The sequence below is a fragment of the Lepisma saccharinum genome, chromosome 1 (assembly GCF_977018435.1).
Source record: "Lepisma saccharinum chromosome 1, izLepSacc3.1, whole genome shotgun sequence".
NCBI classification, from domain to species: Eukaryota; Metazoa; Arthropoda; class Insecta; order Zygentoma; family Lepismatidae; genus Lepisma; species Lepisma saccharinum.
Genome location: NC_139229.1, coordinates 216,536,814 through 216,564,439, shown reverse-complemented (window position 1 = coordinate 216,564,439; position 27,626 = coordinate 216,536,814). Strand labels below are relative to the sequence as shown.

At 37.8% G+C, this 27,626-nt stretch overlaps 1 protein-coding gene and 1 non-coding gene across 2 annotated transcripts; both read left to right on the top strand.

Annotated features, from left to right (window-relative positions):
• The first annotated feature begins 6,960 nt into the window (after window positions 1-6,960).
• On the top strand, window positions 6,961-7,035 carry TRNAT-UGU (transfer RNA threonine (anticodon UGU)). The gene has a single exon. It is a non-coding gene; the product is annotated as a tRNA-Thr (tRNA).
• An 880-nt stretch (window positions 7,036-7,915) lies between these two features.
• LOC145988853 (uncharacterized) lies at window positions 7,916-23,648 on the top strand. Its single transcript, XM_083124095.1, has 3 exons — window positions 7,916-7,975; window positions 22,841-22,889; window positions 23,252-23,648. Exons 1-3 carry the CDS (start codon window positions 7,916-7,918, stop codon window positions 23,521-23,523), a joined length of 381 nt encoding a protein of 126 aa, XP_082980221.1. The 3' UTR covers window positions 23,524-23,648.
• Window positions 23,649-27,626: the final 3,978 nt, after the last annotated feature.

The window sequence follows — 27,626 nt, the reverse complement described above, 5'->3', positions numbered from 1 at the left end:
CTATCTACGGCTCTGTGTATGAAACGATAATTGAATCAGTCATACAAACAAACAAGTTCTGGTTAAGACAACTGGAGCATGAATATTTGGTTTGCCCACTGGTGTACTCAGGGTAGGGGTTGGGGGAGATGATGTTGCTGCAGTTCCACAATTACCTATGAATTTTTGAGAAAATTTGAAATTCTGAAATTTTGAGAAAATCAATTTTTTCAAATGAAAGCAGAAAAAACTCTGGAAAAGCAAAATGATAAAAGCAAACTCCCCTTAAAACGACCCCCCGATATTTGTCTTTGAACAACTTTAAAAGGGAAGGCAAAAAATAATATTTATGAAATATTTTATATCCCATCTTCTCCCAGAACAATTCCGCCCTCCTCCGAAAAGAAAAATCATGCGCATGCAAGTGGTGTGCCCAGTTAAATTTTTCTATCTTATCATTAAGTTGTGGGCTTGTTAACATCTATTCCCCGACCAAAAACACTGAATACACATTATTTATTTTCTGACATTTCAAATTATCTATAAAATCAATGTGCTTAGCTTTCTGCGTGTCGAAAATATACATTTTAAGATATAACTATTGACCACTTGATAGGCTATTGCATCCAAATTAAAATCAGTTACTATATTTATCAAAATAATATTGGGTGGTTAAGATGATCGAATTTAGTTATGAATTTTGGACTATTATCCTTATGCTTGGGGCCTTGAAATTCTTTATTTGGGAGACTCCGTTCAGGGCCTTGAGGGGGATGGTCACCCTGGTGGAGGGAATCATAGTCCCTGTTTGGCCCAGTAAAAAGAATGTCTAAAGCAGGAAATGGTGGCAAAAAGATTGCTAACGAAAGTCCTTGGTATGCCCCTGTGTGTAGAGTTCGGTAGAGTTTTATTTTTAAACCCACTTTATGCACATAAATACTTTTCGGGACTGTGGACTTGCAGTTTAAAATGGAATCCGAACAACTTGTACCTCCACCTTGCATTAAACCCGGAGCCCTTTTGATTACAAAGAGGTGGCTTTACCACTACGCTACTCATCAAAGAAAGAAAAAAACTGAAACTCTTCCACAACTTTTCAAGACAGGATCTGTTCCATTTGAAACATAGAAGGGGAGGAGAAAGGTCTTCCTCTTTCTGATAGGGAAGGAAGTGTGATAATTTTCATTGACATTTCTTAACATTTTGATGTTTTCCCCTTCAAAAATAGGACGAGGCCCCAATGACTTTTTTATTTCCATGTGTTTGTACATACAGCGTAAGTCAAAATGATGTTCCCGATTTCAGTGTCTATTTATTTCATTGTAATGATACGTAAATGACTGATATTGCACACACAGATTGAAAAACTCAAAATGTTTTTCCTGGCGTATTATAAATGTTATCTGTGTGATCCACGTGTTACACGACACACATCTAGTCTATAATCAAGTTCCTGCCACACTCTTCCTAGCATGTCAGGGTCCACGTCGGCTATGGCTGCAGTGATGCTCTCACGCAATTCCACCAATGTTGTAGCATTTTCTAATTGACTTGCCAGAAGGCGGTTCAACCACAAATCTTGTTCGGAAATGTCGCTGAACGAGAACACAGAACGCTTTCTGCTGTCCAGTTGTAGCCACTTTTCTCACTGCTACTAAACTGCCTTCTGGTGGCTGACAGCGCAACTACGAGTCTTCAATAGAAAGAAGAAAAAAAATACTTTTTGAGATTGTATTCCATAAAAAAATTACTTATGCAAGAAAAGCTCATTACCTTTCGTAGAAATACAATATGGCATACCAAGTTTTACTCTTCCCTTTTGCTGTTTTGAGAAAAGCCTAATTCTAAAGTTGCGGATTTCGCAATAATTTAATATTTAAAGGGTTATATCTACTAACAGCGTCAATATCCAAGTAATGTGCTATTTCAGTGAGTGCTGATAGTGAGCTTCCAGGTCGAGTAAAAAGAATTGGTAGTGTTGTTTAACCAAGATATTACGGGCCGAAATAAGTAAAAATACAGTGGAAACCTGTATTTCGGGCTCTCTTTATTGCCGCATAACAATGGAAAACAACAATCCCAAAAAAACAATTGAATCTATACAAGCAAACAGTCTTACACTAACAACATATTTTTAAGAGGTATAGAGAAAACCTCAAAATTTCATGTTTAAGGCCAGTGGTGGCGATTGGATTCCAAAACCTGGGGGTGGGGCGGTGCAAGGAAAATTTACTTTCTCTTGGTAGTCAAGGCTTAGCATTAAGAGGCCATAGTGAGGAGGCAAAAAAAATAGGGATTGAATTGCTTTATTTTACTTCGCTTTTTGTGCCCCTTTTGGCTAACTTACCAATATGGGGATAAGTGACGATATGATGAAATTGATGAATGGACAATCAAAAACATCTATGCCCAGGCCAGGATTCGAAACCGGAACCCCTGGCGTCGTAGCGCGATGTTGCAATATCCTCCAGTTGGACACCAGTCGTCACAAAGTTAGTCCGGTACTCCATTTGTCGGGAACATTAGACTCTTAGTAACTCATCAAGGCTTGCTGGGTAACAAGTATAAAAAAGCCAATATCTGAAATATCAGTATCTGCTGTAGGTTCACACATGCATATGCATTTTTCTATTATATAAGGTTACAAACCGCATACACGGAATTTGGTCTGGGCACAAGTAAATCATCAATCAGAACTTTGTTTTTCAGTTGATTTGTGCAGTTTATTTCTTTCTTAATAAACTGCTCCAATATCCGGTATTGCTGAAATATTAACTTTAGAGAAAGAGACCTTTGATCTCTTCAGCCCTCGACCCGAAATAGCACTACACTGAGGCTCCGGAAGTTCCGCTGTCGTCATTGTCTTCATCTTTGGACCCGAACTGGAACTAGATGTAGACTTCGTTACTTTTCATTTTCAAATCACTAGATATTATAAAGCCACCAATGGACACTGACTGATCACTAATCGACTGTATGAGTTGTCACACTTACCTCTGAAGTCTCATTAACCGATTCTATTGTACAGGTCAACCGGGAAATGAATATTTTCATATTCTAGAACGTTCAGCAGGAAAACGATTCGTTAATATAGCCAGTAGTAGTTCGACTCCTTCTCTTATTCAAGAACGTTCTCTCTCGCGCTTTCCAGAGATTAAAAATTACAACGAATCGTCCTACTTGTGGCGCTACCTTTGTTGTGCAGCTTTCAAATGCTGACAAGTCTTTCCATAGTGCTCAAATTTGCTGCGACAACACCGAAAGCGCAAGAAAAGTTTACGTGAACAACAGGGTTATAGAACATTCTTCGTCTTGCCTTGATAATTATTTCTCTCTTTAAGTCATCGTCCTATTATTCAAGAAGACAAAAACCTATTTTTTTTTAAAGTAACTTGAAAAATTTCCGATCCCCACCTTGGATACGTGCTATTAACAATAAGAGGGTTATAGAGCATTATCTGTCTTGTCTCGATAATCATAACTCTCAAATTATGATCACATTATTCAATAAACTAAAAGCCTCATTTTATCTAGTGTAATCAGAAAATTTTCGGTGGGGGGCTCGAGCCCCCTTGGATACGTGCCTGATGTCAGATTAAGATCGATGACTTGCCTGTTGTATGCAGTAATACCGATCTCACTTCAAAACCTTTCTACGCTAAATATGACATGGTTTAACAAGTTGAACAAGGGATGCTGGACGGCGTGAGGAAGAAAATGAAGGGGTGATGAAGCACCCTTCCCCACCTCCTGGCGGCCCCCCTGATTCTAAGTAAACCCGAACTCATACACGAAAATAGTTATCGAACTACTAACACCGAAAAAGTTACCAACTGTATATTGCCAAGTTCATACTTAATGCCAATCTTACATACCTACAAGTTTCTTGTGAACAATTTAATAAGTGTAAAATATCAGCACTATGCGACGAAAATTTGAGTTTCTGTTGTCTCGGCACAGTGAGATTGTCAGTTTCGGAATGGTGTCCTTCCTTAATCCACAAAGCTGCATGCTTTGGGGCAGGGAAATCTTATGAATGGACCATTAATGGACAAATGATTTTTCAATTGTGTCTGTTACATAGTTAAGACATGGAATAATATATCCTTTGAAGTCCATTTTTCTTTAGAGGGATAAAAACACTTCTGGCAGGGATAAAAATAATTTTCTTTTGCAGGGGATAAAATTTATTGTGGTGGGGAAATCACCGGCACCCCCTTCGCTTAATTCGCACACTGCTTAACTCATTTAATTAATAACCTTCCTAAAATACCACTCTTTTTCCTCTCTGTCTTAACACATTCTCCCCGCTCCCCAACCTTCGTTTCATTACTAACATAAAAAGTAAAGTGTTCCCCTGTGCTTTGCACCAAGCTATGAAGGCGTATACGGAGTGTGGATTTAGGACCCCACACTTTCTTGATCAGGGCCGAAGGTGGGCCGCCTTTATATCCCACAGTATCCTCCACGTACCCACTTTATACGACGCTGGGCGGGCACCAGAGCCGCTTGAACAGGTGGAAAAAATCCCGGGTCTCTCGCATGGTAGTCAGACGCTAGTTGAGCTACCGCGGTTTTCATTACTAGCAATGGGATGCCATTAATTTAATTCAATTACTAGCAAGTAAGATCTTGCAACCAAGTTCGTTTCTAGAACGCCGGAACAATCTTGGTACACTATATCCATGAGAAGTGAACTAGATTTAGCTTTAGTGCCTCGTACATACATATAATTGAAACCGTCAATACATGGACGAAGAGAAAAACGGGGGAGCCGAAATTCCGCTGATCTGACGCCCTTGTTTATTTTAAAGGCACCACGGCAATAAGCACCTACCCCTGAACGTATGCGGGAGGAGGTTTCGGGGGTTTCCCCTTTTTCTTTCCTTGTCTGTTTATTACTGAGGGAAAATGCAGGGCTTGAAGCTGAAAGCTAGTTGTGGAAGCATTCCCTTTCATCCCATGCTGCGGCGACCTATTGAAAGAATACGCTGCATTCTTTATGGAACCAAAACACAATTATAGTCCACCCCTTCCAAGGTCAAGTGGAAACAACCTGCATTTGTTTTCTAAGCATATGAAGTCACGTACGCGGTCAAGAAGACGACGTGGGCGACCCAATGCTTTCCGAATCAAGTTATGTTTATTCCGTACTGAAAGAGACAAACAATACCCAGTCTGTAGGCCACATCGAACCAACGGAAAGCGACGTAAAATAACGAAGAAATAACTAATACCACAAAGAGCATATAGATATCTCACATATTTAATAATAATAATAATGATAATAGTAGTAGTAGTAGGTAAAATGTAAAGTTTCCCGCGCATATAGCACCGTGCATGAGGCAAATTTAGGGGACGTGGGAGCACATATTCTTGATCTCGGCCATTTTGGTGGTGATGTGTTCAGCACCACACTCCGGCCGCCCTTACTCCCGAGGATTACCCCAAGGTATTATTTTTTTTGAGTCAGGGTGAGCCTCAAATAATAATAATAATAATAATAATAAACTTCTGTATCTGTATAATAAACGAAACTTTGTATCAAGATACTTTGAGAGTTACTTACAGATATGTACTTAATTTTACATTCATTTTGGAAGACAATGTATGTTTCATAATTCCCGGGTCTCTTTGGTTATTCCTAGAACACCCTTGTTTATGAGATGGGGCCTAGTGTTGTGTAGGCCCCACCAGATCAAAACAAACATTGGAGGAGCAAGGGAGTTTGTGCTTTCTTCATAGCATTGCTAGCGACTTTTGCCCTGTCGCGAATTCACAACTCTCATAAACAAATGCGTGTGAAATAATGTGTAACTGTAAAGACAAGAGAAGAATTCGCACGAAACCTAGTGGTGTGAAAAGTTGAGTAAAGTAAGGTTGAACCCGCATTATTTTATTTTTTAAGAAATAAACTTGAAATGATAGTGAGGAAACAACAACACGAACAACAAAAAGAGAGGTTAGGCAGAAATATTGATCTGCTTTCCTGATGATACATGCCACATTTCATTTAGCATAACAGAGGGCTTCCAGCCATTGGATGTTACCGTCACTTGAACCTTACATCCATGCATATACCTACCTATATGTACATATGTATGTATGTATGTATGTATGTAAATATATTTATGCATATTCACTACTTACCCATTTTTGACATTTGCAACGCTCTGTAGAAACTAAATATTCAGAGCTTAATCATCGAAACTCAACAAACAATAGATGTACAATTTGCCACTAAGAAATTTACTTTTGAGTGCATAGGTGGGGGGGGGGGAGCGGGAACAAAATAGAAAACTTACAACTCTGCTAAGATGGTAATTACTGTAAATTTAGAGCTTTTAGGCAGATTTTTTTACAGTCGCTGTATACCTTTGAGGACTAGAGTGATAATTCATTTGAGTAAAATTTGGTCAAGGCCTTCGATAAGGCGTGAGGAAAATGGATTTTCGCTATTTTGCGCGATTACAAAATGTTGTAAGTTGAGAGATGTTTAGTTTTTCTTTCGGCGAAGTGACGAACTTGATTGATTGATTAATTTGGTGTGTTAAGTCCACTAAGGCTAATCGGGACTGGACCTACAGTTTCAAGTGGGATCCAAACCATTATGTGTCTCTACTGGGTAGAAGTGGCGAACTTGTTTCAACAAGTTAAACTTACTCTAACCTCTGGCGCAACTGCTCTAATCTCTGACGATATCTTGAATTGTACAAACATTGCCACAACAACAAAAACAGTGCTTTAATGTCGCACAAATATCTACACATTCAGTTGCTTGCTACACTATGTGGAAGAAAATCACTGGACATCCCGGTTTCAACTCTGAAATGAACTCCTCATGGAAAACAGAGTACAGACGGGTATATATACGGCAGCCTGAGGCTTCTCAGATAATTCGCTGATAAAATGACGGACAGGAAAGAGCTCAGCATGTTTGGAAGAGGGATCATAGTAGGCTGCTCCATAGGAGGTATGAGGGCCTCCCCCATGGCGCAGTGGTAGCGTCCTTGCCTTGTAATCAAGGGGTCCCGGGTTCGATACCCGGTGGAGGCACAAGTGGTTCGGATCCCACTTTAAACTGTAGGTCCAGTCCCGATTAGCCTTACTGTGCATAAAGTGGACTTAAAACAGCAACTCAAACCAAACCATAGGAGGTATGAGTATACGTAGCATAACTGATGCCTGACAGGTCCCTAAATCAACTGTAGTCTTTGTCATCAAGAAGTGGAAGGAAAAGGGACACTGCAGCAGTGCACCACAAAGTGGAAAACCCACGAAATTGGACGACCGGGACAGGAGAGTACTGAAGAGGGAGATTCGGATAAACGGGACCCGTCCGATGCATTCGATGCAGAAGAGTTTCAAAGTGCGACCAATTTGACTGTTTCGACCAAGACACTTGGCAAGGAGGCCCATGCGCTCGGTTATCATGGTCGAGCCGCTGCCCACAAACACCTGATAACAAAAGCAAGAAACGGCAGAGAGTACGCTGTTGTAAAGAGCGGAGAAACTGGATGGTGGAGCAATGGCAGAAGGTCCTATGGAGCGATGAATCACGCTTCACACTGTTTCGATCAGATGGGAGAGTGTGGGTATGGCGATTACCCGGAGAACGTCTGTTACCCGAGTGTGTAGTGCCCACAGTGAAATATGGTGGTGGCGGCATCAAGTTCTGGGGTTGTTTCAGCTGGCATAGCGTGGGTCCACTGGTACCGGTGTATGGCCACTTGACGTCTGCGTCGTACCGAGATATTCTCGACAACTCTATGGTCCCCACGTTGTGGCGTTTCTATGGAAACGAAGAATGTGTGTTCCAGGACGATAATGCGACTTGTCATGTTTCCAGGGCTACCATGGAGTGGTATGCAGAAAATAATGTCACCCGACTAGATTGGCCTGCTCAGAGCCCTGACCTCAACCCTATCGAACATCTATGGGACGAACTGGAGCTCCAACTGAGCTCGAGATCGCCTCGCCCTTCTACACTTCCAGGGTTGGTGACTGCACTGCAGAAGGAACGGTGGAATATCCCACTCAATGTACTACACGACCTTGTGGCCAGTTTACCATGACGTGTAGTTGCTGTTATCGCTGCCAAGGCGGACCGACCTCCTGTTGATTGCAAGAAAACTGATGGTATCCGCTGACATGTGGTGTCCAATGACTTTCTTCCACATAGTGTATAAGCGAGTGGTGTCAAAGCTACTATTTTAAACAGTGGATCTACAAGCTGATGGTTGATTTCCTGACTGGATTGGTTTTCGTAGACACACCCGCATAATGTCGTTCGAATCTGTGCTTTAGGACAACTCAGGGCATTATTAAATGCCTCGATACCCATGGAGAACATGATAAGCTGCAACCCTAGCTCCAACTTGTTCAAACACAAATCTAGAACATATTTTAAAAACGAAGATTAATTGCTTCTCAATGAAACTACTCGCTACGACCCTGTTGATTACAATTTTACAACTTTCTTCACTACAATGATAACAAGCAATTGAGGATTTGAGGAATACAAGGGTGGAGGAGCGGCACCTCACGGTCGTACACATGTTTGACACATGCGTACATGAACATACCTTAGCCTACAAGAAAAATTGTCCCTACAAGAAAAATTGTCATTTAACCAACTTTTACCTCAAGTATGCATTTTGTATGCGATATTTCATGGGAATAAAATTTGACTATTCCTAAGAAAATATTTCGGTCCCCCCTTTTTTTCTATCTTTCTCGGCGACACTGTAATGCTGACAGAAGCTCTTTGATATTTTCAAAATAAAATGTTTCCTCTATTCGGAGGAACGTTGTTGTCCATACCTTACTTTCTTCTGTTTTGTTATTTTACGTCCTTTTTTTACCTCTCTAGGTTAATCACAATCAATGAGGATGAAGGATGATTTGATGAGATAGATGACGGAACAAACACACATCGATTACCCAAGATTCGAACCTAGAACCTAGGATCAGTGTGTGAAAGTGCAACCCCCCCTCTTTGAAAGGTTAGCCCCCAGTCCCTGGTTTCTATCCGGCCCTCTGGATTACTTCCTGCTTTAATCCTTCAAATCCCTCCTTTCACCTCACCCTGGGTGCAAAGCGAGCAGATTATATTTGAGCCGGAAATACGAAAGGGGGGTTTCACATAACAATTTATATTTTTAGTCCCTGGTTCGTTACGCATGTACATCAAGTGAATGAACAACTGGTTTAAAATGGACAGTACTGTAGTTCTTAGAGTTAATTCAGCAAATCATAACATTTCTAGTAGTGCCTCCTCGATGGCGCAGTGGTAGCGTCGTCGCCTTGCAATCAAGGGGTCCCGGGTTCGATACCCGGTGGAGGTACATAGTGGTTCGGATCCCACTTTAAACTGTAGGTCCAGTCCCGATTAGCCTTACTGTGCATAAAGTGGACTTAAAACACCAAATCAACAACAACAGCAACAACATTTCTAGTAGGATTATATTGTTTATTATACGTTGTTATATATCGTATATAACTTTGCAAAACTATCTCTGCGGGCCTACCCTCAGCTGAAATGATATTCCGTTCATTACAAATGCGTATCCTTACGCCTTTACTCTTTCTTTTGGGCATCAACTATTCAATACGGAAATATCCAAATATTTAAAACTTTTCTAAAGGGGACTTGGGACAGCAAACAGGGGTTGGCTTACACCAAATGCTACATTCTTATAATAGTCTAGCCACCAAAAGTGGACTAAACTCGACGAGACATTCCTCGTCGTCGAAAGTTGGGGAAACACTGTTTTCTATAAAGCCCAATTGACTTTTTTATAGTCTGGGTAAACGTCTGTGGACGTGGACCACGTAGCGTTGAAAAATTCCACTGTAACGGTCTTTGGAAAGACATCTCCCCCACTGGGGTGATAAAAAAATCTAATATCCAGCAAAGCACAATCCAATGAGCACATACACTTACATCCTGTAATAACATATAAGTACGCACATGAAAAACATATTACTTTACCCTACACCTTGTAGCTGGCCAGCAATTAATTAACATATTTCCAAAACCAGTAATGCTCAATCCGACCATTACAAGTACTCCGAGGTTTTTCTTGGCTATGACATTTATGTTACGAAGATTTCATACAAAATATACAAATAACAAGTACGTACAGGAGAGAAGCAAGTTGCTTGAACCAACAGAGGGTTTCGTACCAAAGCAACAAAATGCAAGGGATACAACACCTGGATCTTCTTTGCAATCTTCAAAACAGCATTCACTGCACGTGAACGGTGCAACTAGACTATAGAAAAAACAAACCTTTCCGAGAGTCACCCAATCTACAGGCAACTGAGCTGCTTATTGCGTCGCCCCGGTCTGGAAAGTCACACTTGCTTCTTAATGTTCGCTTCAAACGACACTTGTTTCTTGTTTACTTATTCTTCTGAAATCTGCTTTTGCCTGAATCTTCCTTAATGCATCAAAATATCTGCTTTCGAAAGTTTTAATGAGCACGTTTTAAGAACATCTCAACGACCAAAGTCAAGAATTAGTAGAACTTTTGACTGTCTTCTAATCACCGAAAATTAGCAAATATATTTCCATCAATGGATTGTAAATTGATTATGTACGAGTTACATGTAAATATATTTTGTAAACTTCAAGTTAGTATATTTCATTGATTGATTGATTGATTTGGTTTATTTTACTTCGAATTTCTGCCACTTTTGGATAGTCGCGAATATGAGGATGAGTGATGATTAGATGAAATTGATTAAGTGATACTCAGAAAGAATACTCATGCCCCTGGCGCTGACCACTCCGACGGTTAGTGTATTTCATTTTACACAGAACTTTAAATAATATTTTTCTTCCATGTGCAGCAAGTTGTACCACAGTTATGTTCCGAATTTGGCAACTTCGACATTTCCGTTAACGAAACAAATAGTTGATGAAGGTACGATGAATAAAAGCGAACTATAAAGATCACATTTTATGTATTTTCCGTCCATAATTATAATACATGAATAAAGTTAACCCACAGTTTTAAATTTTCACATGCAAATTTGCTTCATTATTCGGGCTGGTTGATTAGAGGATAACAGCAGTGTACGTAAAAATGATCAAGCATAGCGTTATGAACCTCAGGTTGAAATTCTAAGTAAAGCATGCATGTGCGAATATCCCTCCACTTATTTCATGAGTTCATGATTCATGCTTATGTCACGTCGTAGATATGTAAAAAGAAGTTAGAACGGTGTTTACAGTGTAACTGCGAATGCTCTATGCTATGTGTACTAATCAGAAAGTAGTATATCCATAGTTGAACTCACATTGACAGACAAACAATTTTATCAACATGTCAATTATTCCATAATACTAGACTTAAGACTACTTTTAATCCAATTTGCAATTATTTCTGAGCAATCGACAGGTATATGTTGTCAAATTGTTTACCCTCACTTACAAACAGACAAACCATTTGACAAACCATGTACATAGGCATAACTTGGCGGAGGCAAGGGCGGGAAACCGCCCCCCCCCCCAAATCATGTGTTGAGTGAAAGAGAGGTATATTCCACACATAAAATGTCAGAGACAGAAAATAGTTCACAACTCAATGTGCTGTCAGGAATGTGTGAATATAAGAACACTCATAATGAGTTTCAACCCAGAACTTTCTTGTGTGTGAGGAACAACATTTACGAGAACATTTTCCAAATTTGAAATGAACTGTTCAAACCATTATTGACAACCTCCGTGAGTTCAGGATGCTGTGAGCATTCTTTCTTGTCCTCGGAGGTTCAGGACCAATACACTGTATACTCAAAGCTACTTGGCATTAAATACTTCGCCTTATTGCTGTTTTGTATATTTAACAAACGAATGATATTAATAGGTCCAAAATTATAAATTAATTTTACTCGGACGCAACTCGTCAAGAAAGGAAACTGAAGCTTCATTAGATTTTTGATTGATTGGGTGTTTTAAGTCCACTTTATGCACAGCAAGGCTAATCGGGACTGGACCTAAAGTTTAAAGTGGGATCCGAACCACTTTGTACCTCCACCGGATATCGAACCCGGGACCCCTTGCTTACAACCCGGGACCCCTTGCTTGCCTCCCCATCGGGGAGGCCTGAAGCTTCATTAGAACTACAAGCTTCACTCATACTTGTGTGCTATATGTGGTATGTGGCGGATCGGATTTATATGCTATATAAAGATCGAAATATGCTATGCATAAAAACACCTTCGAAATTGTATTATGGTCTATATATGTTTATGACCTCACGGATACTCTTGAAGATGCCACGTATCACATGATTCCAAATACTGAAGGAATTCCCTTCTAAAGCCCACATTTCTTGCGTGGCTGGGTACCATCATTTTTCAACATAGATAGCGCAAAACTATTGCATTTTTATCACTTGTATTTGAAGAATAGATATCGTTTACAGAGGAGGAATTGATGAGTTGCTGGGCTCATTTATAGTTTTCTTCTGCAATAATAGAACCATTATGCACTAGAGGTATTAACTGCTCAACATGAGTGACAAAACTTGCTGCAAACAAATTGTAAAATTTACACGCTAAAAAATAGTTTAACTATACTGTTCTAGATGAAACTAAATTCATACAAACAATCTCACACCGTACTGCATACTTTGCCCACCATGGCACAGATTTTTCAAAGGCCTGAAATTCTGGACAAAGCACGTGACCAGCTTTCTTGAAATATATTATTATTTAATGAGGATACAGGGGTAAAAATGATGATAAATAATTCAGAATCACCCCTTCCCCTCCCCAGGTACACTTTGGACTCATCGTACATACATACTTGAGTTCTGATTCTTGTTCTTTAAAAAATGGCAGAAATACAAAGAGCGAACTATCGCGCCCTCTCACAGAAAAGACTACAAAATTTAGAAAGAGAACTACATTGGTTAAATGTCCAATTTATAAAGTAGGTATTGTCCAGGTTTTCAGGGCTTTGCAAATACTGTGTGGTCCTTACGGCATGGAGGAAGTCCTGCTCTTCACGGCCACCGGAAATCACATGAAACCGTGGAAGATTTATGCGTGTGAAAATTTCCATACAAGTCGATATTTCTGTGCTGGGACGTACACAGTGGATAGCAGAAAGTCAACGAATCTGAAAAGTTTCATGCATGCTGTGTGACGTATAAATTATATTGTTAAGTTGTTGTTCTAACCTCACTTTATGCACTAATAGGATAATCGGGACTGGACCTACAGTTTAAAGTGGGATCCGAATCACTGTGGGCCTCCAACAGGTATTGAACCTGGGTCCCTTGATTACAGTTTAAAAATATTGACCACAATTGTATTTGTAAATTCCCACGTGAATAACCAGATGTTACTTTAAATATCAAAAATATTAAATTGAATACTTAAATGCAAACAGTTTGCTATATATTAAATAATTCTGGCATCAGCGAATGTGCATGATCATAATCTATTCACTGTTGAAACAGTTTGACCTTAACTCTTTCAATATTAAAATTTCTAACATGTACCATTTGAAACAAGTATTTTCAGGTGGGGAAGGCCACCTTAAAACAAGTCTTCAAGGACTAATATTTGCAACCAGAAAGAAGAATGCTCTTTTATCTCCTAAGTTTAAATTAAGTATAACAACAAAAGTTTGCTGTGTGTTTAAAATTTCTATTCGGCTTGTTAATTTTCCAATAAATAATTAATGAGTTTAAAAGTTTAATTAAAAATTGATTTTATATTAATATAACTTTTTTAATTTTACAAATACAGTAGTTATGGGATGAAACAAATTTTGATCCTGCCCCCCCCCTCCAATTTAGGTCCCAAGTTACGCCCATGGAAGTTGCTATTTAACATATCTATCAAATTACACGTTCGTAGCTTTAATTGAGTCCAAGATATTTAAGTATAAGAATATTTTCATTGTTGACTTTCGATTCTTGCCTCCCATAAACAGACGGATACTCGCATCCAGATAGTTTATACCGCTCCATGCTAGTATTTGATAGGTCTACCTATCTACGCTTCTATTTTATGGTTTTTGACTATCTATACAATTATTTCGTGAATGACTACAACAATTAAATGAAAGACCCAATGGAGATTTTTAATAACGCGTCCGGTTGGTTTGACAAATTTCAATTTATAGCTCGAACCGTTTCGGTCACGTCACCACTTTAAAATTCAGGGTGATTCGAAAGTCGAAAGAGAAACACCCATATAATTTCTACAGATATTATAAACCGTGAATGCAATCACGTGCAGCATGTAGGAGTCTATGTGTCCATTCCTTACTTTCTTCGCCTGTTCTGTTATTCTACGATATTTTTCTACCTCTCTAGGTTAATCGCAACACAATGAGAATCAATTGATGAAAGTGGATAGGAAGTTTTCCTTCTTTTTTTTCAAATGGCATATCAAATTCATGTAAAATTTCTGAAAAATTGAATGGTGAAATCCGGTTTTCAGATATCTGTATTACTTTCGAAGTTACGGGATGTCAAAAAGTACTGACGTATAAACAGGCAAAAACATGGAACCACCCAATTTCATGACAACGCATAACGTTAAACCAATAATATCATTACCATTATGTCTTGGACTGAAGAGTGCAACAAGAATACCCGCTCCAACTTCAAATCTGCTTATTTTTTTTAATTGGAAAGGGGATCATGTGTCATACCGAAATAACGTGAAATTTTCTGAAATATCACATTTTGAAATCCTTTTTAAGGGATTTTTATTCGTTTTTGAGTGTCTGCATAATATAAAATTACGTACTTAATCATGGTTCTCCTGAACTCGAAAACTGTCAAAGATGTGTTTGATGTGTTACTTACCCAGATTCTCATTTTTGAAAAAGGTTAGATCAAATATGGCGAATCCAATATGGCGGACGGGGTATCTAACATGCCTCAGAGATGAAGCACTTTATCTCCTAATACCGCATATGGCTACATTAATGGTCCATGTTTCAACTCAAGCAGAAAATGTAAATTTTCAATAAAACTTCAAAAAAGCGAACTTCCAGTCTTTATATCGAAAATTAACAGACTATAACTGGGTAAATCTATGCGATATTGAGGATGTCAATACACTAACTAATACGTTTTATGATATTTTGTATAATATTTTGAATGACTGCGTACCACTGAAACGCATCAAGATACCTAAATATCCTGTGTGGTTCAATGGTGACATTATTAGGAAAATAATGTCAAAATTATATCATTACAAAAAGTGGGGAAAAAGTCATTGCAACGCAGAGTATCATGAAGGGAAATACAAGAATCTTAGGAAAGAGATAAAGAAAGGGCTAACAGCAGCGTACAAAGCGTACATCCGTGAGACGGAGGAAAACATACGGATAGATGTAAATAATGTATGAACTTATATTAGAAATAAAAAGAGGGATTCAGGTAGTGATACGTTTGAATACAACAATGAAATCTTACACAATGGACACGATATTGTAAATGCATTTACTACCTACTTTCTATCGGTGTACAAAGATTCTTTACAGTACTCTATAGTTGAATCAGATAAGTGCGAAATCGGAGTGCTTTCCCAACTCCATATATCGTATATCGAATTGAATGATATCGAGGAAGCAATTAAAATGTTGAAAGCCAAAAAAGCAGTGAGGATGGACATCATTCCTCCCTATGTGGTCAAGGGGTGCGCTGAACTGCTAATAAAACCATTGAGTATAATATTCAATAACATTTTAGAACATCACAACTTCCCATCAAAATGGAAAATTACTAAAGTTAATCCCTTCCCAAAAAAAGGCAAATGCAAAGAACGTTGATTGCTTTAGGCCAGCGTAAATTCTCTCAGTTTTTTGCAAAGTGTTTGAACAAATACTGTACGACAGAATAATGGCCAACGTACGACCGGCTATATCTCCAATGTGACATGGTTTTATATCGCGGAGGTCGACAATCCCAAACGTTGCCGAATTTGCACATTTTGTAGCTTATGAATTAGACGAAAGGAAACAGGTATCTATGCTGACCTGGCCAAGGCGGTCGATTCGGTAAATGATGACATTTTACTTCAGGAACTATCGTATTTTAATATATTTGTGAAAACGTAATTATGCTGCTAAAATCTTACCTCATGGACCGAAAGCAATTTGTCAATTATAGAGGATACATATCTCGGGAATACCCTACGCCTTCTGGGGTGCCGCAGGGATCCAATTTGGGCCCACTCATTTTCTTACTCTTTATTAATGACCTCCAGAAAATTATTACGAAATCACGTTGACTTATATTTGCAGACGATGTAAAAATATTTAGAACAATTTGCTCTGACGAAGACAGCCTTGACTTGCAGGCAGACTTAAATAGATTACTACAATGGAGCGAAAATAATAGACTTTCATTTAATCTTGATACATGTCAGGTAATGTCTATAACAAACGCTGAAATAAAAAGAAACTTCCAGTGTCAGATGGGAGGAAAACAAATAGCTAAGGTCACTAAATTCACGGATCTTGTTATCACGTATGATGCAAATCTATGTTTTAAAGAGCATGTGCATCATATCGTTAATCAAGCATATAAGTTGAGTTGAGTTGGGTTGGTGTTTTAAGTCCACTTTATGCACAGCAAGGCTAATCGGGACTGGACCTACAGTTTAAAGTGGGATCCGAACCACTTGTGCCTCCACCGGGTATCGAACCCGGGACCCCTTGATTACAAGGCGGTGCCACTACCACTGCCAAGCATATAAGAAATTAGGATTGATAAAAATATGTGGGGAAGATCTAGAAAGCATCAATATTAATAATTTTTGTATGTCTCCCTAGTACGCTCATTCGTAGAATATGCATCGGTAATATGGCAGCCCTTGGACAAAAAAAAAAACAACATATGAGGGAAATAGAAATGATTCAGTCCAAGTTCTTGAGGTTCATATAGAGAAGACAAAGTATATCCTAAATTCAATCCGTACTCTGAGCTTGTATCGCAGTTTAACATTGAAAAAACTGAAGAAAAGTTTAATCTTAATTTGATGAGCACGTTATATAAAATTGCAAATAACAAAATAGACTCTATGGGGTTAGTATCTGCATTACAATATCATGTACCTCAAATGAGAAGCAGACCGAAACCCGGTTTGTTTCATGTACCAAAATCTAGAACAAATTATGTAAATATATCTCGAATGTGGAAAACTGGTAAAACTTATAATGAAGTAGTAGCAAATGATCCGAGCGTTGATATAAACAGTATGTCATTTCAATCATTCAAAAAAGAGCCATACTGGCTCAGTGGAGAAAGGGGTGAGGGGTTCGTCTGTATATTAGTTAGTGAAACAATTTATGTTATGCACAGATATATGTAATGCACAAATATAATGCACAAAATGTATGTATGTCTCAATGGAACAATGTTCTGTGGGATCATTTGTTAAATAAATAAATAAATAGATAATATCTGGAAAAAATATGTGGGTGGTTTCCGACTTTTGGATTGGATTCGAGATAATTTATACCGGGATTGTTTAGAATTTTCTTTGTCGTTAAATTGTGTTTATTTTTGCGGATGTAGCGTCAACAGATTCTGTGATATGGATGTCTCACCTCGCATCGACTCTTGTCCCTCACGGTCAAAAAGAACGGACTGTCCGATAGAGATGTGTTTACCTACTATCTGTTAGGTCTATCAGATTTTTTAATTTGTAGCTTTGAGGCACTGATCGTTCATACGGGCTGATGGACTTGGAGAGAAACACTTTACACATTCGCTAATCAGTTTCCTGAAAGGAATATAAAAGAATCCAAAAATATAATATAAAAATAGTATGGCAATAAATATCGTGTTTAGTAACGTTACAGAAATTCATGAAAAATAATTTCACCCAGTCAGAACTATATTTTTTAATATATATTAAACATAGCTTGTTTATTGTGATAAATGTGAGGTAAAAGGTAAAGTTCCCCGTGCAGATAGCACCGTGCCATAAAGGCACATTTAAGGGATATAGGTATAGGACCCCCCTCATATTCTCGAACTCGATCTCGGGCATTTGGAGGTGATGTGATCAGCAGCACGCTGCCGCCGCCTTTACCCCTCAGGGTTGGCCCCAGGTAGCAATAGATTTGAAAGTCTGTGAGCCCAGACCCGCTTTATGCGGGGACAAGGTCGGAAAAAATTACGAAAGTATATCATGCCCCACCCGAAAATCGAACCCTGGTTACCCGCTTGGAAGTTAGACGTCCTGAGGAAAATAACTGCCATTAATTTTTTATCACATCATTCGTAGAATATATTTTGTAATATCAACTTCATAATAAAAGATGTATGTATTTTGACGTTCACAAGATGGGACGTTTGACTTCCAATATACCTACATCACACGATGCAGTTCAAAGTGATTCCAGCGAAAGAACTCAAGGTCGAAATGGAGCAGTGGACATGCTGTGAGCAACTTCCACAAATGTTTTCTGGGGCTGCTGTGTTTTTATCAACAACGAAACACAAGACATTAGGTTCCAAGCATGTGTGTGGGTATCACGAATCGAGACATTGCAATCTGAACTTTCTGACCTGTCACGTTTCTCCTTTCCTTCTCAAGTCACAAGGCAGCTGATTCTGATATGCTTACGTCACGGCGAACGACCTACTGTTTTTTATTCACGTCTGCTGAAAGGTTTTTGGAAACTATGAATTAAGTTAATGAGAAGCGGAAAATTGAAGGATGGTTTTTGTGATTGGGTGCTTGTTTATTTACTCATCATTGCTTACTTATATGCACAATTAGCTGAATTGATTGATTGATTGATTTGGTGTTTTAAGTCCACTTTATGCTCAGTTAGGCTAATAGGGACTGAATCTACAGTTTAAAGTGGGATCCGAACCACTATGTGCCAGGGACCCCTTGATGACAAGGCGACGACTCTGCCACTGCGAACTAGGACGTTGATCTTGTAAATATAGGTTCCAGGCTTAGATTTCTTACGGGGTCACGTTTCAAGTTGTCCTTGTCGCGCTTTGAATTTGTAGCTCCAGTTCGGTCAGATCGGGCATAAAGTGGACGTAAACTTCCGCTCGATTCGGTCAAAAATAATATGAAATACTGGGAAGATACATCTGCAAGAGTGAAAAAAGCAGCATTAGGCTTCTTACTAATTTTCTGGAAGCGCCATTGAATTCATGGCAGAAATAGACGTTATTTAATTTCGTTCACATTAAGACGATCCGATTTTATGATGTTATTTATCTAAATTTAATTTTCCTTCGATTTCTTCCACACTTTTACGCCAACCATAAAACTTTACGTAATTTTACAGAATGAAATATTCGATGTTTGTTTCGTATGCTCAGATTATAGTATAAACATTTGGAGCTTAACTCATGGGGGGGGGGGTTGAGCAGAATATTTTCTTTTTTGCAGCTCATAGAAATATCATCCAGGACTATTTTGATAAATAGGTGTTACATTTGCAAAATCATAAAATTACTGATTACTGTAGTCCTCGGGTTTCAGGAGGTTAACAAAAGTACCATTATCTCTTGAATCTCCATAAACCAAAAAAAAAATGTGAGCAAGTGTCTCCTTTACCCCTGCTACGTTACGCCTACGGTTGCTGCGCATAAATGCGTCGCTGAAAACCCTTAACAGTTAGAAGAATCAAGGATTCCTTCCTGGTAGGCCACAACAATGATGAATAAATTGGAACGGGACGGTGCAGGGTACAGGTATCTGGATAACATAGTGGTAGCAACTGTCGTCTTTGACTGTCTCTAAGTCATCCAGCAACTTGGCAACAATATTAAACGTACAATAGCATTGTTACATTCAAAAAGGCATATGTGAAAAAATATAAATTCTATTCACATTTTTACATCACATAAATTGGTATTGATTTTTTGATTGATTTAGTTTATTTTACTTCGCGTTTTGTGCCTCTAGGCTAATTTGCGAAGATGGGGATGAGTGATGAAATGATGAAATTGATGAATGGATATTCACAAACAACCAAGCCCGACCGGGATTCGAACCCGGGACCCTTGGCGTCGCAGCGCGATGTGCTAACCACTCGGTCACAGGGTCGGGCAAAAAAATTGGTATTGAATGTAATTGATAGTATTTATGTGCAGAGAATGTTCTGAGAAGGTTCAAATTCGATATCCTTCTTAAACACACCAGTACCTTCAACAAAACGATTTTTCCAGAATTGGTCTAATTACTTCTGGGACAGAATTTGCATAATATATATGCTGTGTCCTAGAGAACAGTAAGTTTACAGTCAAGAAATAAAGAACAAAATAGGTATTGACGTTGTTCTTCCCTCGTTTTTTACTCTGTGGTTTTATTCCCTACACATCGCAGTAATTAAGTAATAAAAGAAACTGAATCTTAATCTTTTCTCGCTATCGAGGTTGAAGCAAGGAGAAATAAGTGGGAAAAATAACTGAACAACATGTATTTACCCTCTCTAACTTTACACTTTTAACGGACGTCTTTTTAGCTCATGACTTCCTTCTCACACTAACACTAACATTAAGGCGCACGACGCACAATATAACCTATCCTAAACATTACCAAACCAATTACACACTTATGTGATTTTGTATTTGTATTCATAAATATTATTAATGTTGAACACTAACACACATTTACCTTCTACTATTATTAACGTTTATTTTAATCTTACTTATTTCCTCGTAGAATGCTGTAAAACCAACGTTGTTCAGGAAAACCGAACAAATTTGGTTCTTCATGCCAATGTCGCAGTGAGTTACTGTAAACAAAAAATAAGGAAAATAAAGGATGAATCAAAAAGGGAATCCGTAAAAGAAAAATCGCGGAACTCACGCCCTGAGTTAATTTTAAGGTACCAGGGCATAAGAAAATACCTCCGAAAGTATGATGTTCCCCTCTTTTTCCTTCTGATAATTCTAAACCCCTCAAAATACTCGATCATCTTTAAAAGTAAAGGTTGAGCAATGTTCCGCAACCTTCTTGTCCTCGCAGAATACCATAAATTATCCAGTATTGAACACGGCACATCATAAAATTTATTTATCTAAAAAAAAATACATTACGGCACTGTTGATATAAATTAAAAGTTTAGGAATGAGTTACAATATAATCAGTAAAAAATTCTACTACTACTACTACTACTACTAATAATAATAATAATAATAATCCAATTCACTGCACTCATAGGTACTTTTGGTATTATTATTATTATTATTATTATTATTATTGAAACGATTCATGCAGCTGATTATATGGATCCGAAACGCCTGTAGAGATTATGTATGTGTAATAAGAAACTGACCCTTGCCATCAAGGGGCGTCTTATTTAAGTCATGACAATGACAGAGCGAAAAATACAAACATAAGAAAACAAATTTGTAAGGTAAAAAGTAAAGTGCTTCCCTGTGCATTGCAGCATGCCATGAAGGAGTAAAGTGGGCGTGGAGTTTGGACCCTACACTTTCTTGATCACGGTCGAAGGTGGGGGTGAAGTGATCAGCACCACGTCCATGGCCACCTTCTTTCGCCAAAAGTTTTCTACAGATACCCACTTTATACGACGCTGGGTGGGCGCCAGAACCGCTTGAACAGGTGGAAAATATACTGGTTCTCCCCCGCTGGGGATCGAACCCGGATCTCTCGCATGGTAGTCAGATTAAATAATTTACATTTACATTTTGTTACTACAAGAAAAGTTCGCAGCACACCCGTGACCTTGTGGAGGAACACCGGTTGCGAAACATAGATTTGGATAGAGGGGAATGGCGCCAAATAATGAGAATTAAAAGTATTTCAGAAATCGAATTCCAGAAAGCTGTGGGGTAAAAAGTGACCTTCAGCCAGACACTGTCTCAACCTCTCCTGACGAGCGCCGATACACCTTTAATATCTTGGCCTTTGACCGGGAGGTGATTCTCCGGTACCCACAAGGTCTACTCGGAAAGAAATCGTGTGTATGCGCTCCCCCTCTCACCGCACCATCACCCGAAACTTCCCCCCTTACTCCACTTCCCCCCGGGTACCGACAAGGGCGATAAAACCAGAGCGTGTGGGTGTGTAACGCGGACGCGATTTTTCTGCCACCTGGTGAGGAAAATAGTAAGCTCATCCCACACGTTGCATTGAAATTTGCCACCCTATGGGGACACGTGAAAATCAAATTTTTCCCAACTAAGGATGCTATGCATCAGGTTCTTCCATGTACTTCCTTTTAGGTAATTCCATTATCGTTCCTCAAAAATTCAAGAGCAGTGATCCGAGGCTTCTAAATGTATTTTCGTAACGATTTCCTTGTGGGGACCGGATTTTGGTCCCCACAAGTCGGTGTGGTCCCCATAAGGTGGATTCACAACTGACGAGTGTCCCCATAAGGTAGCATCTGCAAAAGCACACACACACACACACACACACACACACACACACACACACATACACACACAAATAATTATGTTATATGGTATGGAATATCTGACATAAAATAAAATTCATATAATTTAAAATTAAAAATAGCTACCTAGGTATATTCTATCATTTGTTTCCTTACAATAACACTATGAAAAAAGATGATAAATTTCATTAATCTATACAACACCAACGCCCGAAAAGAGGCAGAAGGTCATTATCTCTATGTCGATTAATCCGTCTCACTTACCACTCCATCACAATAGATCTGACAATTTTAGTAATACGTAGAATGAACGTGTACCTAAAAATACATTTTGAAGATAACATTTAGGTTATATTAGATAAGATTGTTCTCCTATAAAATATCCAAGCGACATGTTCCTATTATAGCTTACTGTATTACATTTGATTATAGAGTTAGTGTACGATCTTTATAAACATATCCTTTTCTCATTTACAGATGTCCATCTTCGCCGTTGCTTTGATGATGATCATTGGATCAACCTATGGTGAGTATACATTCAATTGACTTTTAGTTCACACTAGAAGAATCTATATACCTTAAATAAATATAAAGGCATAACTTGTAGAAAAGGGAAGAAGATTTGTTCCTTCTTGATTCATAACATATTTTGGAAATGAATTAATTGAACTAGTTGATTATATTTTAAATTCCATTTCAAAGTCGTTCTTCAGCTATAGCAAATTCTAATTTATTTTAATTTAGCAAAATTATCACCTCATGTGAGTACGAACAGTTTACAGAAATGTATATTTAATTTGACAAACTGTACTACTTTCTTTATAACTTGAATTCAATATCTATTGGTATAAAAAATGACCCAATCATGATGTTTCTCTTGAATTCTAGCTGTAGGAATCACCGGAGTGAGCAGCCAGAACAACAACAAAATCGCCATCGCCACTCACCCTGTTGTTGGCTATGGTCTTGGAGGTTACGGAGGATACGGTCTTGGAGGCTTGGGAGGATACGGACTTGGAGGATACGGAGGATACGGTCTTGGAGGCTTGGGAGGATACGGTCTTGGAGGTTACGGAGGATACGGTCTCGGAGGATGGGGAGGTTATGGTGCTGGTCTTGGCTACGGTCTCGGCGGCATTGGATACGGATATTACGGTTAATTTACCTTAGACAACATTATGAATTGTTTGTCATCTATAGCCTTTAAACAGTTGAAAATAAACTGATACGAATTGAGCAATAAGCCTTAATGTATTCCTTAATTTACACTACCCTAACTTACTTTAATTTTAATGCAGTCCTTACATTTCCTCATCATAAGGATAAATATCCACAGAATTAGATCATAGTCTAGTAAAACGTGACTTTAGTTTGTGCGTCACCCTATTGTGTGCATTGAGTTACTTTCTTTTGCAGAGGAATCATATTGCGTGACTGATGAGATGATGTAAAGAAAGTGTTGGAAATCAGATCTTTGACGTGCAGTATATGCTCACAATAACATACTTTTCATGGTTTTCCAAAGCAAGAGTAGAGGGTACTATCTCTATGGTCTAAAACTAAAATTACATTTATATATTGTTCTCCTTTTCATTCTACCCATTTTTCTCATGTTTAAAATAAAATCTGCTGGTCGTCTAATTTCATGTCTCCGAATGGAGATGAAAGATTAACAACACATGTCATATATTCTAACCACGTTGAACATATATGCACGTACACGTGCATAAGCGACACTTTCTCTGTTTCAATGCAGATATCTTTACTCCCTCAATAAATTTAACTGCAGCGTTTGCCTATGCCATTCGATTTTTCTTATAAAGCTCCCTATCTTGGCATTACACAACTGAAGCATATTATTGAAAATATCTCTGATTGTATACCTCACTGCTCTTTACAGAGACACACTAATTCCTAAAACGTGAGGTGATAAGTTTCCTGAAGTTTAGTTCAGAGTTCGTCACTATATTACTGCACACAAATTAGAAGGTGTTTATTGTGAGATCGTTTGCTAGAGAGAGATATCAAACTCAATGAACCAGACGTTATTTTGAAGGCAGAAGACATATATTTTATGACTTGCTTCAAATGATGCTGGTTGTTTGAACTTATGTACTTCGTACATATTCGAATAAGCTAAATGATTTCAATGCAATTCCGAATACAGGCAATTGTGCGGTGAACCGACAAAGTTAACGTATTCAATTAATAATAATAATAATAATAATAATACATTGGCCTATGGGAATCTAGAGCAAGAAAAATGATTTGACAACTTTTCTATATCACAACTTGAGAGACATGAAATACTTCATTCTAGACCACTTGTCAAAACTACAAGATGAAGCCGATATATTCTACTCTCCATCTTTTAATATCGAGCAATGTCACTGATTTACCTCACCATTTGACTTTACAGAAGGCCCTTGTGGACGAGGCGAATTGGTTGAGCTTTGTGCTGTTTCTGCTCTGAAAATTAAATTTGAGAACTGTGAGCCATCCCTCACTGCTTCTTTTTGGGCTGGTGAAGGGGTGCCCTTACTAGCAAGAAAAGCAACATGACTACCGTTACTGTTTTCGGTTTCCTACTTGTGTGAAAAGTCTTCTCATTTATGGCAAAAATAAAAATCCAAAGCAGGAAACATACAAAGTTGTTCAAGATGACTTGGGAATTGTGTTTTCAATTCAATTCAATTACTTTGTCACACATCATAGTCTTGTGCGCTAAACTACAATCTCAAGTCTGGTAACTAAATTATTAATTTTATATCACATTGTGGTTGGCTGCTGTACTAGTATAAAAAAGAAAAAAATATTATTAGCATTTTTAAAATTTAAAGTATATTGTTCTATGAACGGTGCAGCCGAAATTGAACCATGTTTACAAAGGTGCTACGAGTGAAAAAAATGCTAGGAATCCCTTCACTAAAGACTAAGGTCAGACTATAATGTTGAATTTAAAGTGTAAAAAAAATTATTTATTTTGTGAAATACTTTGTTAGCTTGTACTTTTTAGGAAAATTGAATAACATTTTCTAAATAATTAATTTTGTCTCTTTATTTTTGTAAGTACTGAAATTATGTCAGTTAACTGAAAACTATTGTTAATTTAATATTAATTATAAATAAACCAGTTTGATGTAGTTTGATGTATTTTTTTCACATTATTGAAATTTAATATTTCTACAAAATCTTGAGGTCAGTGGCCTGCTAATAATGTTAAGAGCGGATATACAGCCTACAAATTTCTTCCTTACACTTGTTGGAAATAAGGTATTTTGTATTCATGAAAATAGATACATGAATATATGTGGCGAAGTAAAATAAGAAAATCTACAATCTAGTGATATAAAACGGATTACAGATTACGTAGATTACTTCCTAAAATCAGGAAAAATGACCCAATCGTGATGTTTCTCTTGAATTCTAGCTGTAGGAATTACAGGAGTGAACAGCCAGAACAACATCAAAATCGCCATCGCCACCCACCATGTTGTTGCCTACGGTATTGGAGGCTGTTGTGGATACGGTCCTGGACGATGGGGAGGTTACGGTGCTGATCTTGGCATTCGAATTTCTTCATTATAACGACAGATCAAACTTTAATAGAGTACGACTTCTTTTTGTGCCTCACCCTATTTTATACGTGGAAATCTATTCCCCTTTGTAAAGGGGCTGCGAGTTTTGAAATGCGAAAATCCCTGTACTGGAGATATAAATTGTAGAACTAGTTTGATTTTATGGAATGCTTTGTTATCTCAAACATTTTCGCAACAATACGTTTCATAAATAACTTCGTTATTATGTAAAACACTAAAATCATATCACTCAATTGTAAAATAAAACTGTGTTAATTATATGAAGAGTATTTGGGGGATACTATGCATTAATGAAATAAGTGTAATCTTTCTGCAGTAATTACTTTGAGCCCAACAGCCTGCTTATGGTGTTAAACGCGACGATGGAGACTACCAATATCTCCTTAAACCGTAACCTATTATCTGTTTTCTTTGCGAATGTAATGCACAGATTGGTAAAGAAGAGTCATTTAAACCCACGATTGGTAAAGAAAGTCTTCATGAATTAAGTAATGATAATGGTATAAGATTAATTACTTTTGCAACCTCAAAGAATTTAATTGTGAAAAGTACCACTTCTAAACATAAAGATATCCATAAATATGCCTCGTCTTCTCTAGATGGTAAAACTCATAACCAGATAGATCATATTCTCATTGATAAGAGAAGACATACTAGTAAAATTGACGTTCGTTCACAAAGAGGTGCTGACTGTGGCATTGACCATTATTTAGTAATTGCTAAATTAAGAGAAAGACTCGCAGTGATAAATCATAAGCAACAAAATCTGAAAGTTCTATAATTTAATAAAGGAAAATTTGCTGATAAAAAAATTAAGAAAGATTGCCAAATTAAACTGTCAAATAGCTTTGCTGTTTTGCAACATTTAAATGATGATGACAATATAAATGAAACAGTCGTAAATAAGAATTCGGAACTCATACGTAATGCAATAGAATCAGCAGCTAAAGAAAGTATAGGATACCATAAACGAAGAAAAAGTAAGCCTTGGTTTGATAAAGATAAAAACGTCAATTTTTTGGCTGACCCAAGCGATATTTTAAATAGGTGGAGGAACTACTTTAATGAACTTTTAAGTGTTCATGTATAAGATAAATCAGAAGTAAATGAAGTACACACAGCAGAACCTTTAGTTCCAGAACCTAACTTGACTGAAGTTAAAGATGCTATTAAAAGGCTAAAGAATAACAAAGCACCTGGCATTGATTTAATACCAGCTGAGTTAATTAAATATGGTGGAAATTCGTTAATATGTCAAATTCATGAATTAATTTGGTTAATATGGAATAAAGAAGAAATCCCTCAACAGTGGAAAGAATCCATAATTGTTCCTGTGTTTAAAGAAGGTGATAAAATGAACTGCAATAATTAAAGAGGAATTTCTCTACTCTCAACAACATATAAAATATTATCTAACATTCTCTTAACAAGACTAACCCCATATGCTATTGAAATTATAACGCTTGCTAAGTTTCTAATCTTTGAAGCGCTGTTTTCTCGGAAATGACTGGCTAATGTAATTGTTGTTCTCTGTCACAGAGTTATGTTTACTTCAACATTTGAGCACACAATCGAAACATACAGAAAAATAATGTTTTTCTTCACTTCATTACTTTTCTCCAAGTTCAAAAAATATCCAGAGTCAAAACTTACTGCTAGTTGGC